Source organism: Microcebus murinus, chromosome 11 (genome assembly GCF_040939455.1).
Source record: "Microcebus murinus isolate Inina chromosome 11, M.murinus_Inina_mat1.0, whole genome shotgun sequence".
In the NCBI taxonomy this organism is placed as follows: Eukaryota; Metazoa; Chordata; class Mammalia; order Primates; family Cheirogaleidae; genus Microcebus; species Microcebus murinus.
Window position 1 is genome coordinate 45072628 of NC_134114.1, and position 16548 is coordinate 45089175.

General features: G+C 33.9%; 1 protein-coding gene across 1 annotated transcript in view; it reads left to right on the forward strand.

Moving 5' to 3' along the window:
* IPO11 (importin 11) overlaps positions 1-16548 on the forward strand; it is a 197985-nt gene that overhangs the window by 169848 nt on the left and 11589 nt on the right. The window contains exon 30 of the mRNA XM_012784031.3: positions 2665-2749. Within this exon, the coding sequence (XP_012639485.1) occupies positions 2665-2749 (85 nt within the window). The remainder of the gene's footprint in view (positions 1-2664; positions 2750-16548) is intronic.

Consider the following 16548-nt stretch of genomic DNA (forward strand, 5'->3'; position numbering starts at 1 on the left):
AGAGCCAGTTACATAGCATTAAAAAAATTCATTCTAAAAATCAGTTTCGTGGGTAGGAAGCCCTTTTGGTGGTTTGGCCTATGGGACTGTTGTCCCACAACATTAGTATCAACGCAATGGAGGAAGTAATAAGAAAGCATTACAGAGGAACTTGTGAGAAATGCAGATTCTCAGGCCCCATCCAGACCTACTGAATTAGAAACTGTGGGGGTGAGGCCAGCAATCTGTACTGTAAAACAAAGCCCTTCCAGTCACTCAGATGCAGCTCAAGTTTGAGAATCACTGATGTTAGACATCAAGAACATGGCTTGAATACTTGGCCTTTGCCACCAGTTATCTCACCTTTGCGAACGGAAGGCTTCCAGGTAGAATGGGACGAGGCTTTTATCAGACAGTTGCTCTGGTTCTGTCCAGGTGCTGAAATAAAGGCAAATTTTAAGCATTCAAATTTGATACTCTGAAGTAGGGAAAAGTTCATTTAGGCTAGGAAAATTGTAAGGGCGAATGCTCTTTACCAGTGTTTCATGAATGTAAATTCAGCCTTACTTTTCTCATCTGTAAATGGCTAAATTACTTAGGGCACAGAGTTTGTATAGATTAAATGAAAAGTGTTATTGCAAGTACCTTTTAAACCAGAAATGATTATAAAGGTTTCATGTTTCATTGCTTATTGGTTATGTTGGGCTGGTTTGAGTTTCTTGTTGAGAAAGATTCTGATTTAGCAGGCTAGAGTGCCTAGATCTATCCAGTTATTTCTGCTGTGAGTGTGGAATGGAGTGATTGCTTTATATTCACATTAGTGGTTCCTATTTTAAAACTGTTGTTACTATTTTATTAGTATTACTATTATTACAGACCTAGTCTACACATTTTATCATATTAGAAACCCATTAATTCTTACATGCACTTTATGTAAAACATGAATTTTGCCTATCTTTATTCTTTGCCAATAAAATGAGGTTTGACTTTTAATTGGAAATTTTCCTGCAGGAGAACATTTCAGCTTTGGTCTTTACAGTCCAGTTTTTGGTTTTTGTTTTTTTTTCAATTTTCACTTTCCACCTTCCATAGACCCAAATGAATGCAATTCAGAATTGCAAAGCAAAAATGTTCTGCTTTTTGGCTAGCTTTGGTTAAAGAAAGAAACAAAATGTAAATTTTATATATATGCATCGAGAATATGCTCCATTATTAGTGTGATGAATCTTTTAACTCAGAGAAGGCAGAATAGAGAGTTTTCATTGTACAAGTAAGTTAATGGATTTTGGAATGCTGTGGAAGAATTTGATAAAGAATAAAGCATGCCTCCATGGAGATCATTTGCATTGCAGTTAGAATTCAAGTCTGCAACAGGCATAAAATAGTGTGAAGGAACCCCATCTTACTATTCAGTTCTAAAATACAAACAGTGATGTAGACCTTTTCAGGGCATTTCACTTTATTAAATAGCTTTTGGGTTGGTATAGTAATATAATTTTCTCACTTTGTGCCAGACGCCATTGGCCAGCTGCTTGTGACATTGCAGTTCTGAAAAGTCAAGGCCATGCAGTGAGATAGGGTTTGAGTTCTTGCTTGTTTTCAGGACTTCTGATTTCTGGCCTAAGGTTCTATCTCCTTGACCCCACCAGTGGGCACTGACTGGGACAAAATCAGTTGTTCCAACCATTATTTTTTTGATGATGGGAAATAGGGGCAAAGGACACCCCTGTCCATTGCAGGAATGGGTCCAATCAAGTTTTCTGGTATAAGAACTTGTCTGAGTCAGGAATTGTCCTTCCCCTGTACTTGCAACAAAACATAAGAGAAACCAAACTTTCTTTGCCACAGTTTATTGGTTAAGAACCTATGACACTGATAAATTACTGAATTCTTCTGTTCTAAATTAGGAAACAGTAGGTTTGTTCCATTACTTTGATTCACTAGACAATGTTCATTTCTGGTCTCACTGGAACCTGTGTTAATTGAATAGGAAACTGTGTTTCTATTATCTCTGCTAATGGTGAAGAGCAGTGGTGCAGATAATCAAAATAAAATGATTTATAACTGTCCTGAAGGTAGAAGTGCTATCAGGGACAAATTCTTCATAGCACAGTAATGTCATTTGGAGGACAAAGTAGATTGTTACATAATTAATAGTGTTTTAATGATCTTATTTAAATTATTGCATATATAATAATCTGTAGACATGTAATGGTTAGGAGAAAAGCAGTAGTAATTTTAAGTGTCTATCATTTTTTGAAAGATATAAATGGTATACATGTCTTGCTCTGTGGAGTGATGTTTGATTCAAAAGTAGCAACTGGTAAATTTCTTACCAGTTAGTATCTTCTTTTGCCTAAGTAAAAGGCTCTAAAATTTTTTGGTGTGGTCCTTTTTATTTATTTATTTATTTTTTATTTCAGCATATTATGGGGGTACAGATTTTAAGGTTTCAATAAATGCCCATTTCCCCCCGTCCTCCCACAAGTCTGAGTGTGGTCCTTTTTAAATGAAATATCTTTTCATACTTAAAAGAATGTTTTAATTGTATATCTAATTTATCTAGTCTTTGCCTAGCATTTTGTTGTATATAAACATTCATGTTCTTAGTGATTTTGAGGGCTTGTTTTTAATTAAGTATGTTATGACATTTTTTATTTAAAACATTTTTTAAAATTATTATAGCTGTATGTTGATGTCTCATCTCGAGGAACCAAAAGTAATGGAAGATGAAGAACCACCCACAGAACAAGATAAGAGGAAAAAGATGGTAAGTTATAAAGGTAGAAGAACCATATATTATTATTTTCTACAGGTTTGAAAATACCTGTCAGTCCATTTGTCCATCCATCTGTATATATCCCTCTCCATCCCTTCTTGCAACATACCCTGTAAAGTATCTGAGTTTTGAAATTTGGCATGTGCCCTAAAACAGATAAATGGTATTCCTAGTACAGGAAGTTGAGGTTAACTGTTGATCTTGAAATAATTGTTGCTTGGCTTAGTAGAACAGAGGATTTACTCTGTTACTTATAGAAAACATGGACCTGCAAATCTTATTTAAGTTGAAATGCTTCTTCTCTTTTGAGGAAATATACTGAAATTGCCTACATTTCGTATTATTTCGCAGATCTTCACAATGAACTTTCTCTGATATGCATCACAGGCTTTTATAAAAATGCCCTTAAATTAACTGCTAACCTGCTTTGAAAATCATTAATTCTCTCTCTTTTTTTGAAAACCATTAATTCTCACTAGAGGAATCTGATAAGAAAAAAATGGGAAACATCTAAAATATCTTACTTTTAAAAATTACTTATAATGTTGAATTTTTAAATGCTTATTTTGATCATGAACATGAAATAAGTATATAACAAACTTTTTTCTCTTTTCTTTTGTAATCTCTTCTTGTCTTCTAGCTTCATCATTTACTAACTTCATTGAACCTTCTTTCCTCATTTGCAAAATGAAAATAATAATGCCTACCCCATAGTTAGAATAAATATATAAAATGGTTATGGATTAATGCTGGATACCAAGTAATTATTATGTGTTAGCTATCATTATTTTAATCTGATCATTATATTTACTCCTTGAATTATCTCATGTTAACCCTCAAGGGCTTCATCCTTAGCTTATAGTTAATACTGCACTGCTCTGATGGCCTTCTTTTAAACCGTGTTTGAGTTTAATTTGTGTTACTTTGCTTTTTTGCTAGATATCATGTCCCTAGCAGATAGTATAGAGGAAAGGAAAACATCTAAGGATTCTTAAGACCTGAGTTCTAGTTCTGTTTGTGCTATTATTTGTGGCCTTGAGCAAGTCATCTTGTTTTTCTAGAACTGTTTTGCCTCATCTGTGGAAAGATGGGGGTATTGGATTAGGGATTTCCAGGGCCTGTGAACTGAAAAATTTATTTGTTTTTTGTTTTTTTTTAACCTCTTAATATCATTCCTTTTCTTCCCCAATATATAGTGTTTGTGAAAAGAGTGAGTCCTCAATGTCATGGGTAGGTTCTTGGAAACTTCAGCTTTAAGTGAAACAACATATAACAAACCAATTTTACCATAGGCTAATTGAAATAATCAAGAGTTAAGTTCCTGTAGCGTATTTCTTGTCACAGAAGCATCACCACACTTTTAAATAAAGACCGAAAACACTTCTAATAGTAGACAATGAAATAAATGTGCCCTATACATACATTTTAAAAAGATTAATTACAAACAAGTAAGATAATTATTTACTTGCTTTTTGTTAAATCAGTGAGTGGTGGAAGTCATGGTAGTGGGTTTTAAATCAAGGAATAAATGCTTACAAATCAAAAATTTGTAAGAAGCACCTCCAACCTCTACAAAGTTCAGAACAAATAAGAACAAGTGTGACGGGCTTGCTGAAGGCTTTCAAAGAGCATCATTTCTTGCTGTGCATTTGTGTGATTATCATATACTTTACAAATTTTTATTTGACACTAATTTGTATTTGTTTATTCATTTATTTTCCAAACCACTTATTCCAGTTCAGAGTGGCGAGTGGCCAGAGCCTATCCCAGCAGGTAGGGCAAAGGTAGGACCCAGCCCTGGGCAGGACACCATTCCCTCTCAGGGCACACTCAGACATACCCACACTCACTCAGAGGGGGACAATTTAGACAGGCCAGTTCACCTAACTTGCACAGCTTTGGAATATGGGAGGAAACTGGAGTACCTGGAGAAAAGCCATGCAGACATGGGGAAAAGGTGCAAATTTCACGGACGATGGTCCAGACCAGCAGTCTATTTCCCCCCGCCACCCCCTCATCAGCATTACAACAAAATGACAGCAAATGAAATGATGTTATTCAAGGACTTGCTGTACAGTCATGCACTGCATAACAGTGTTTCAGTTAACGGCAAACCCTATATATTAATACAGATGGTGGTCCCATAAGATTTTTTTTTTTTTGAGACAGAGTCTCACTGTGTTGCCTGGTATAGAGTGCTGTGGTGTCAGCCTAGCTCACAGCAACCTCAAACTCCTGGGCTCAAGCCTCCTGAGTAGCTGGGACTACAGGCACATGCCACCATGCCTGGCTAATTTTTTTTTCTATTTTTAGTTGTTTGGCTAATTTCTTCCTATTTATAGTAGAAACTGGGTCTCACTTTTGCTCAGGCTGGTCTCGAACTCCTGAGTTCAAGCAGTCCTCCCACCTTGGCCTCCCAGAGTGCTAGGATTACAGGCATGAGCCACTGCATCGGCCCCATAAGATTTTAATACTATATTTTTACTGTATCTTTTCTGTGTTTAGATACACAAATATTTATCATTGCATTACATGGTATTCAGTACAGTAACTTGCTGTACAGTTAAGTAGCCTAGGAACAGCAGGCAATACCATATAGCCTAGGTATGTAGTGGGTGAAGGTTTGTGTAGGTACACTCTATGTCTATGATGTTCACATGACAAGGAAACTGCCTTAGGATGCATTTCTCAAAATGCATTCTTTTAAGTGATGAGTGACTATATACCTACAGAAGTATTTATCCCTTGAAATTAAAGTTATGTGGTATCCTAAATACATGAAAAGTGTATTTTCTTCATTTACAATGACAGTAGCCTCTAGGTATGATCTAACAGTTTGTCCTGCCCCACCTCACACACTTTTTAAAGCATTGATTATATCATTGGTGTTATAGAAAATATAACATTTTTCTTCACAAGATTCTGAATTTGTAAATAGGTATTCAGTCATCAGCTTTTATTCATACTTTATTAATGTCACTTAGTCTAATAGATTTACCCATAGCAAATTAATCAACCCAAATCTGTTTTTTATTCTGTATATAATCCTCAGTAGAATCATATAATAGTTTAATTCTAACTTTATTTTTGAGGTAAGTGAAACAGTATCTCAAAGTTCGGTATAGGAACATAGTTTTAGAAATAGCACTCAAAAGTTCCTTGGTTCACTTTTGTGATCCTGAATTTTGAGAGTTGGTTATTTTCTCTTTCAGTCTAATTATATGTGGTATTGATTTATAGGACAATCATTTTTTTTAAGTGGCTGATTTTATTTGAAGTTATTCATTGTAGTAGCTATTTGATATAGATTTATATTGTCATCTCTATTAAGATTTCCAGTGCCTTAGTCTTGTGAATATACTAAAGACACCACAGCAGTTTTTAATTGAAGCTGGGGTTATGTATCTTAACCTTGAATAAATTTAATTATGAAGACAGTACTTTCTAATAACTTTAAACAAACAAAATTAGTTTCACTTGTCTCTTTAGAGGTACAAATACAAATTATGTATTTTTTTCAGTAATTATGTCATCATTCTTGTACTGTGATGTCATTAACATTGGACACTTTTTGAGAACTTTCTAGAGGTATCTTGGTTGTCATTTCAAAGGGAAAGGGGAAACATTTGGTAGATGGTTATGAATTCTCTTTTTTTAAAATCAAAATCAGCAAACGTTTTTCTCATTTTATTAATAAAATGAAATTATTTACTAAGAAGAAAAAACATTGATGTTAAGTTCCAAAGTCACATAAATAAAAATTTGGTTTGGTCACTGTAACTGTTGTCTTAAAGTAGTCTCTGAAATGTGGTGTTTCTGTTTCAGTTAGGTGCTTTGGTAGAGGATAGCAGTGATGATTGTAGTTCAGAAAAGCAGATGATTAATATTATATCAAATGTACCAAATTTCTATACGTTTCTAAGAATCCTCTATGTTTCATCTGAAATAGGGATGAATTTCCTTTCATTCAGGAAAGCTATTAAGCTGTCCAGACTTTTGATCTCCTTTTTTATCCAGCCTTTCTCTGTACCTTTCATTTTGGGGAAAAAATACTTTAGAAGATGAAATGCAGCTCAAGCATTTTATTTAATATCTAAGTTCCCTCTCTGTCCAGTATATCCTAATAGGACATTAATTTCATGACCTTTTCTTTAAAGAAATAAGATAATATGTTACCATCTTAAGTTGTTTGTAATTTCTTTTGTTTTTGTTTTGTTTTGTTTTTGTTTTTGAGACAGAGTTTCACTCTGTTGCCCAGGCTAGAGAGTGCTGTGGCGTCAACTAGCTCACAGCAACCTCCAACTCTTGGGCTTAAGCGATCCTCCTGCCTCAGCCTCCCGAGTAGCTGGGACTACAGGCATGCGCCACCATGCCCCGCTAATTTTTTCTATATATTTTTAGTTGGCCAATTAATTTCTTTCTATTTTTAGTAGAGACGAGGTCTCGCTCTTGCTCAAGTTGGTCTCAAACTCCTGACCTCAAGCGATCCTCCCGCCTCGTCCTCCCAGAGTGCTAGGATTACAGGCGTGAGCCACTGCACCTGGCCTGTAATTTCTTTTTTGTGACATATGACTTACAGGCATTTATAAGTTGTAGTTTCCAAATTCCATTTTCAAGCATATTTATGCTTTCTAGCAACTTTATGGCACGTGCTAACAAAGTATTATTTTTTATATTATTTAATTTTTTAATTGACAAAAATTATATGTATTTATGGTATATAATGTGATGCTTTGAAATATGTATACATTGTGGGATGACTAAATCAAGCTAATTAACATATGTATTACTTCACATATTTATTTATGATAAGGACATTTAAAATGTATATATTCTTTGGCAAAAATGTCTATTAAAAAAAAATAATAAAATGTATATAATACATTATCAATTCTAGTCACCATGTTGAACGTATTCCTTCTAACTGAAATTTTTTATGCTTTGACCAATTTCTTTCTTCTCCACTCCAAGAAAGTATTATTAGTGAAACATTTGATAAAGTAAATAAGCTTATATTAATGAGGTGCTTCTGATCATTCTTTCCTACTACATCTGTCATCCCTGAGTATCCATGGGAGGTTGGTTCCTGGACTTAAATCATCTCTAGATTACTTATAATACCTAATGTCATGTAAATGCTATGTAAATAGTTGTTATACTGTATTGTTTAGGGACTAATGACAAGATAATATAGTCTGTATGTGTTTAGTACAGACACTTTTTTTTTTTTTTTAAATAAATAATGTATTTTCAGTCCTTGGTTGAATTCACAGATGCAGAACCCATGGACATGGAAAGCCAACTATTTTTCTCAATTTTAAGTCCTCATATGTAGATAACCTCCTTTAAATAATAATCTAGTTTAATATAGACTCACTAGTTGCCTTAATTGATAATGGCATAATGGCAGCATAAATAATTTTGAACATTGTTAAAGCTACCCTAGCTTCTCATTCTCATGCTTGTAGAAACAGTAATACAAATAATGCAGAATAGTCTGGCCAAACTTTGATTTGCCTTTGAAATAGTAGTAATACCTTGACATACAAAATGTTATCTATTTTTTCAAAGCATTTTTTTATGGTCTCATTTTATCCCTGTAATATTTTCGTGACCATGTATAGGTAAGGAAACTAAGGCACAGAGAAGTTATCTCTTGCTCGGAGTCATAGATTTATGTAAAGACCGAGATTAGAGCTGAGCTTTCTTGACTTACAGCCTAATGCACTCTATACAATTTTAATTAAAATTTTAAATAAAAAAGGGTTTTTTTAAATATAATTTTAGTAAAACTTCTGTAGTTTTTCTAAAATATGTTGTGGAATTCCCTACACTATTTTTGCTGAAACTGCAGAATGTATGAGAACTACATGTTGTAGGGGAAAATATACCATGTTAGAACAGCTACTATAAGTAGCTCAGCTACTATAAGTCAGTGAAATTAGATCTGCAGAGAAAGTGTAGTTTGTCATGTCCTTGTGATAGACATGGCTAGGAAGCATGTGGTTTATTAATTTGTAGACATGTTTTACTTTAATAATTAAATTTAGTTTGCAGTCATTGAACAAGCTACTGAACATATTGAAGTCATTGAACAAGCTGGAAAAATGACTTTAAGGAATGCCCAGTGACAGAAAAGATCAATTTCAGGGAGAACGTTAATGGTAATTCACAAAAATGATCATCTTTTTGTGGATAACATTAATATTCAATGTTTAAATTATTTAAGTATTATTTTAGTATTTTATATGCTTATTGAGTGACCACATATTTGCTAGACACTGTTCTCAGCATTGAGGATATGGCAGTGAACAAAACAGATAAAATCCCTATTATAGTGGAACTTACAGGCTAGTATTTTATTAGGTAATAAAGAAATGTATATAGGTATTACAATGTCAAGTAGTGTTAGGTTTATGAAGATTTAGATTAAGTAATAAACATCATTGTAGTTGTCTAAGTTTATGGCATATGCATAAAATCTGGAAGTTTTATATATATATTGTTTCTACAAATATTTTTTTACAGCATTTTAATTAATCAACATGTGTAGCTGGGTTTTTGCCCCCTCAATTCATTGACAGTGATTTTGCTTTTTACCCTCTTTATCTAGTGTTGTACATCTTTGTAAGCCTTCTAATTTGCTTTGTTTTTTTTTTTCAATAGAAATATCATTTGGGGACCTTTTAAGAAACAATTTCCAAAATTGTTTATACTTGGAATGGATTTGATATATTTTTTACCTATATATAGTATAAGAATATATCTTAATGTATTTTAGAAGAAAATATAGTTATTATATCTAGAACATGAATATGAATTATTGTTTTTGTTACCTATCTCATGAGGTAGATTAAAATTGAAAACATTTATGTCATCACAAACCACTGAAAATAAAATGTTATATGCATTATCATTTGAATATGTTGTACTTTTAAGTTGCTGTTTCCTAAGTGAGCTCTGCAGGTGGATTTTTGCTGCTTTGTAATAAAGTCTTTAGCTTTTGACAAGCTCAAATGTTTATATACCTACCATTTTAAAATTTTAACTTGGACGCCACGGCACTCACTCTAGCCTGGGCAACAAAGTGAGACTCTGTCTCAAAAAAAAAAAAAAAATAAAATAAAATTTTAACTTGAACATTATATATCGCAAACACAATCTGCAGCCTTACCGAACTACTTTCTTAATATGACAAAGTATGCATAGATTATGGCACTGGCAAACTTGGCATCATAGTTTTCTGGTTTGAATGTAATACATCTCAGAAAACTGATTGTATGTTAGTTTGAGTTAAATTTCATTTGATAAATTTATAACCAGATTTTAAGTCTCATGCCAAATAGCAAATCCTGAGCATGCTTTGCGTATTGCCTTAAAGTGATTATTATCTTCTGTGTTGTTACTGCTAAATACAGTACTGGATCAAGGAGGGACAGGAGTGCTACACCATGGGGATGGAATTTTATAATACTAAAATCAGAGCCTACAGGTAGCCAACATTTTTCTCTTTCTGAGAGCAGATAGACATCCCCCTTGTCATCCCTTCCTCCTTCCCAAACTCCTTTTCTCACCAACTCTTTGAAAACTTTTATTTTGCTCAACTTTTAAATCCAGCAGCTTTCCTCAGACTTTTACTTAGTAGAATTTAGAATATATTGTCAGAGGGGAAAGTGGCCCTTTTATTAGTTGAAGGCATTCCATAATTTTGTTTTGCAAATTTTTATCCAAGTATAATGCCAGTAAGGCGCTTTGTGGTTAGTGGTTTTGGATGAGGGGGAGTGTAAACTATCCCTGGATGATTTTGGTCACTGAAAACAGTGGGATGATTCTTTTGCCTGTTCCCATTTGTTTCTAGTAAAATTCAACAGAACTGGTATTAAGATCAAATTATATTGGTGCTACTAAGGTACTGTGTTTTTCTTAATTAAATAGCAATAATTTTGAAATTTATGCCTATACATTTTTATTTTGCCAATAATAATATTAGATTAATCCATCATCTTATTGGTGGTTTCAAAACTGCCTTTGAGAATCCTTACCTTATAACATTCATTATTCAAGGTAATTTACAGCATTGTTGACAATACTTTTAGTATTCAGCTTACATGCAGTGTCACTCTGATTATGAGTTAAGAGAGCTTTCTGTTTTTCTCAGCTTACCCAGTTCCTTTACATTTATCACCTCTATTCTCATGCCACGTCTTGACCAAAACCCTGAACTCCATTCTTCTTTCATCACAACCTCTTCTTCTTCTTTACTAACTATTCCTTTTCTCCTGGTAAATCTATTTTGTGCCTTTATCTGGAACCCCACAAATTTTCCTTATTTTCATAAGCACTTTAGGATTAGGATGAAGGGGTAGGGTTAGGGGTAGGGTTTCTGTTTCTAGATTGCCTTATTCTTTTGCTGTTTTTACCTTTGAACAAACCATAGCCTTCACCCTTTCACTTTAGACCTACCAAATTGTTCTTTTGGTGTACAGTCAGGGTTCAAAACCATGAGAAAAAGAATTAAACTCTTTGACACTCTTTTAAGACCTCTACAGTCTGCCTCCAACCAACTTTTTGAAACTTGTTTTTCTTTTTTCCCGTTCTATTATATTTCCTATACTCTGGATAAACCAAATGACTTGTCTCCATACTTGTTACGGGTTTTCTGTCTCTGTTATGGAGCTCTTACTAGTCCTTCATTCTGGAATAGGCCTTTTATCTTTTTTCTCTCCACTTAGCTTTCTCATTTACCATTTCATTCTCATGTATCCTCTGCCCCCACATGTGCACAGCCTTCCCAACTGTCAACACCCTGCACTACAGTATTACATTTGTTACAATTGATGACCCTACATCTGGCACATCATTACCCAAAATTCATAGTTTACATTAGAGTTCATTCTTAGTGTTGTGCATTCTATGGTGTTAACAAATATATAATGGCATGTATCCACCATTGTAGTATCATACAGAAGAGTTTCACTGCCCTTAAAATCCTATGTTCTGCCTGTTTATCCCTCTCTCCCCCAACCCTTGAAGTAGGTAATATATGTCTTTGTTGTTGTCCTTAGAAATCTTTAAACCTTAATTCTTAAACTTTAATATTAATCAACAGTTTGAAAAATAATGAATATAAATCATTACTTCCCATTCTGCAAAGAAAACAACTTTACTAATTTTTATCCATGTGCATACCTTTTGGTTGTCACTTATTCATTGTCATTTATACGATGGTTGTCACATGTCTCATATATTTTCACCAAATCTGATTATCATAAGGCCCAGTTTATTAAAAATGTGTGCAATTCCTCACACTCCAACACTTTCTTAAAAGCTTTTTCCTCTATTTACTTTAATCAAGTCCAAATAATCCTACTGTTTGTACGCCTGCTTCTTTTAACTTCTACACAATGGCAGTAGTGTGACACCTTCACAGTGAGCCTATTTCTTTTCTTTTGTATTCATTCCGTATATATTTTTTGAATGCTCACTTTGTAAAAACCCTTGATCCTTATAATCAGTACTTCCTCTGCTAGGTATATTTCTACCCAGAAAACTTATCTTCTGGTGTATTTTGATCAGTAGTGTGTGTGTGTGTGTGTGTATTTTAAAAAGTATCTAATATCAATAGCTTATTACTAGACCAATTTCTTAAAATAGAAAGATTTACTTATTTTTATCTCTGCTTTGCTCAGATTCTACCTTCTTCTATAAGTTTGATCAATATACATCCTTATTTTCATTTTCAGATGATACTGACACATACAAAGGGCCACTCTAGTACACATAATTTTACTTAAGATTGTATAAAAAAATTAGTTAAATTTCAAAATTGTGGGCTCAACGTAGCTTTCCTTGTAACTAAGACTCTCAAATCAGTGTTAGACTACCCCAAGTCTTAGAAGTACACTGTGGCAATGGGTAATTCAGCTCTTCACTAGTGCAGAGTTGTAAGTGACATTAAAATCCAAGAGGATAGGAAATAATGAATTGAAATAATCCAACTGAGATGCAATAAAGACACAAATTGATAACCAGGCATCCTCCTGAGATAGGTGTTCTTCCTATGATAGAGCTAAAATATTAATCAAAAAATAGTTTGAGATCACAGAGGTTAAGATCCTTCACAGTAGGCTATATAATAGTAATCAAAGACACTGGAAAAGAAAATTCTATTGAAAATGCCTTTGGGACTAAATAAAGTGATGACTTCTGAAGTTGTTTTTTCATTTGAGACTTCAGAGTAATTGCTACTGACATCAGTATTGTTCTTGAATATTGCAAAGCAGGCAGCCTCACTGTTTCATCTTAATCACAAAAAGTTTAGTAACTTTGCCACTGTTCACTTGGAAATTTTGAGAATAGGTATTGGCTTAATATAAATTAAGTCTTCAGGTTTATAGATGAAGAATATGGCTTTATTTGAGAAAACTTGTTTTCAGTGAGTTAGGTATAACATGCCAGTGAACATTACACTACCTTCACGGCAACATTTCTTATTTTCATTTCTGGTTTTCCGTCCTTCTTTGTCTCGGTAAATTTTATCATTAATGCCAATTTTGTTTTTATAAGGGACCTGTCTTTCAAGGGAGGAAAAATTAAGAAACCTTTTCAAAGACTTGTTCTATATAGAGAAACTGCCATTTTGAAGAGGTTTTTTAAATTATGAAAGTAACCTATACTAATTTTGAAACATAAAACAAGTGATTATATGATGTGATATATGGTGCAAGAGTACCACTCAGGAAATATTTGTTAGGTGTGTACTGTGTGCCAAAATAGCAGCTGGGTTATAGAGGGCCTTGTATGCCATTATAAGTGTAGAAGGCAGAATAATCCCTCTCATCCCCCAAGGATGTCCATGTCATAATCCCTGGAACCTATGAATATGCCATATTATGTGTTAAACTTCCAACAAATTGAGTTTTAAGGATTTAATTGGCTTTTGTTAGTGATTCATGAACCAGGCAGCATCCAATCTACAGTTCATTTAGGGGTGGCGGAATAGTTGGTTTTTGTAAAGTAACTAGAGCAGGAACAATGAAACAGTATATTTCAAAAAATAGATTAGTTAATTTCAGGTTACTTTCCTTGGATAAATTAAGGAAGAAGGGACTTCCTTATCATGCTGTCTCAGATTTACTGGGCCCCTTTTGATTTGTTGCTGAGAATCTCCTGTATTTTGGAAAACTGGCCTGTTTTTAAGTCCAGTTTGATCACATGGCACCTAGCACAAGTGGCTCCATTCTGGTTTGGTCTGGACTGTTGTGGCTTACTGCAGAGGCTCAGTCTAAAACAGTGGTCTCCCATAAATTTTATTTATTAACACATGACAAAATGGAATTAAAGTTGCTAATCAGATGTTCACAAGGAGATTATCTCGGATTAGCCAAATGAGTACATTTTTCTGGACAAGAGTACTTTAAAGTGGAAGAAGAGGGCAGAAGAGAGGGGTCAGAATGATGAATGTCAGGACTCAACCTCCTGTTGCTGGCTTTTGAAGATGGAGGAAGGTGGGCACAAGCCTAGGAATACAGGTGGCCTCTGGAAGCTGGAAAAGGCAAGGAAACAGATTCTGCTGTTGAGACTCCAGAAAGGAAGACAGCCCTGCAGCACCTTGCTTTGAGTCCAGTGAGACCCGCTGTGAACTTCTGTAGAACTGTAAGAATAGATTTGTATTTTAAGCCGCTAAATTTGTGGTAATTAGTTACAGCAGCCACAGGAAACTAACACACTGAAGAATTGGGAGTTCATTTTGAAGGAATAGGGAGCCATCAAAGAGTTGTCAAGCAAGTGATATGGTCAGATTTACATTATAGAAAAATTAATTGTACAACCATATTCCACCATGAATTTGCTTACCCATCTACTGTAACTGCATAAATGACAATGGGCTATGCATCTTCAGACACCATTTGAAACTAGTTTTGTATGAGCCCTAAATTCCAGAAATGTTAGGTCCATATTTTCACAGTTATATCCACGTTCCTTGGCTAGAAGACTGTTTACTGTTTATCTCTTCTCTTTTTCTTCAAACTAAAGTTATCTATATAGAAGATCTTTGATTTATAATTCCTTAACTTTACATAGAAATTTTATAGATGTTCATTTCTTTCTTTTTTGTTCAAGTAAATGGCCACTGTGTAGTGTGACTGATTATATTACACTAGGCTCTTTTCTGTTTGCTTTTGTACATTTTCACAAACTGTAGAATTGTTAATTATGCAGCTTCTGCATTACTCCTTGGCTTTTATCATTCTGAACACACTGTCACCAGTGAGGCCCACTGTATCAGAAATTCTTAGAGATTTTTTTTAAATGAACAGCTATAGAAACATGTTATAAATGGTTTTTACTTTTGTAAATGAAATTGTGTTTTATTCAAAAATTCATATTGCATCCTGTCAGAATTTTTCTAAATAAAAAAGAATCTTTTCACTTTGTTATTTTTTCAGTTATGTCTTAAAACTCAGTTATTTTTTTATAAACCCACTTATTTTGTTACTTTATAGCATAACTACATTCTAACCAAGTTTGGCTACAAAGCCAGTTTTTTCTAATGCAGATCCTAGTCTCTCATTGATTTTTATCATAGATTAGATGTATATGTATTTTAAAATAAATTTTGTTTGATTATTTTTTGATTTATTGAGGAATTTTTTAAAAGCAATGCAGAAATTTTTAGCAAGAAAACATTCAAGATTGTACTTAGTACTGCATGCTATAGGGAAGAGGCCTCCAGCAGTGTGGTTACCCCTGCTTTCTAAGAGAAAGAACTTAATGACATTTTCCTAGTTCACGATCTTTACCCCTTCCTCATCGTTCAGTCAGCTACAGATTAATTGCTTCCATCCAGTAAATAATGATGCCATTAGATATGTCCACATATCTAATTAGCTTTCCTGGGACCTGAGTAACTGAGAGAAATAACTTCTCTTTGTTTTCTGTTCTGACCCCCTTTCCCCTCCATGTCCTCTTTCTCTTCCTCTTCCCCCCCCCATGCCCCTCACCCACAGACCCACCAGAATAGCTGCCTCATTCCAAACAGTATTCAAAGCAGCTGCTTTTTACCATTTAATATAAAAATTTTTGTTAGATCACTAATTTTCATGTTACCTTAAATACACCCTCCCACACACTTTACATACAGTTTCCAGGATTTATTTTATCTGTGAATTCCTGCACTTAGCATTGTACAAAATGTTTCCTTAATAACTTTTCATTTGAATTAGGTGCTAGCAGAAGCAAACTTCTTAAATTTGTAAGTCCGCAGTAACATGAACTATCTACTAAGAACTTGAAATTGGACCTTGTTCAGGAAAAATCTCACCTTTGGTAACCAGGTATACCAGTTGACTGATACCACTTTGTAAATGGTTGTGAAACTCTACGTGTTCTGATTTTACTATCAATTTATTTTTTGAACAAAAACCAAGCCTAATTCTCAGAGACTGATACGTAATCATTTAAAGCCTTAAATCTCAAGGGTATTGTAGATATTCTGACTGTGGTTCGTCCATTTATATGTGAATTAAATGTTGATAGGCTTAGTTCTCTGAGCAATGAAACATAGTTTATATTTTTCTAAATCACAATGCTGTTGTGATTTTTTTTTTTTTTTTTTTAGTTTTTCATTTGATGTATGCAGATTATGCAATAGTAGTGGCACTACTGTAGAGTTCTTTGTTTTGTGACAGGCCTACCTATTAAAATAAATATGCAACTTATTTTAAAACATGCATGAGATCATTTCAAGCACTCCAGCCAACTTACGTTAAACAGCTATAACTGGTATT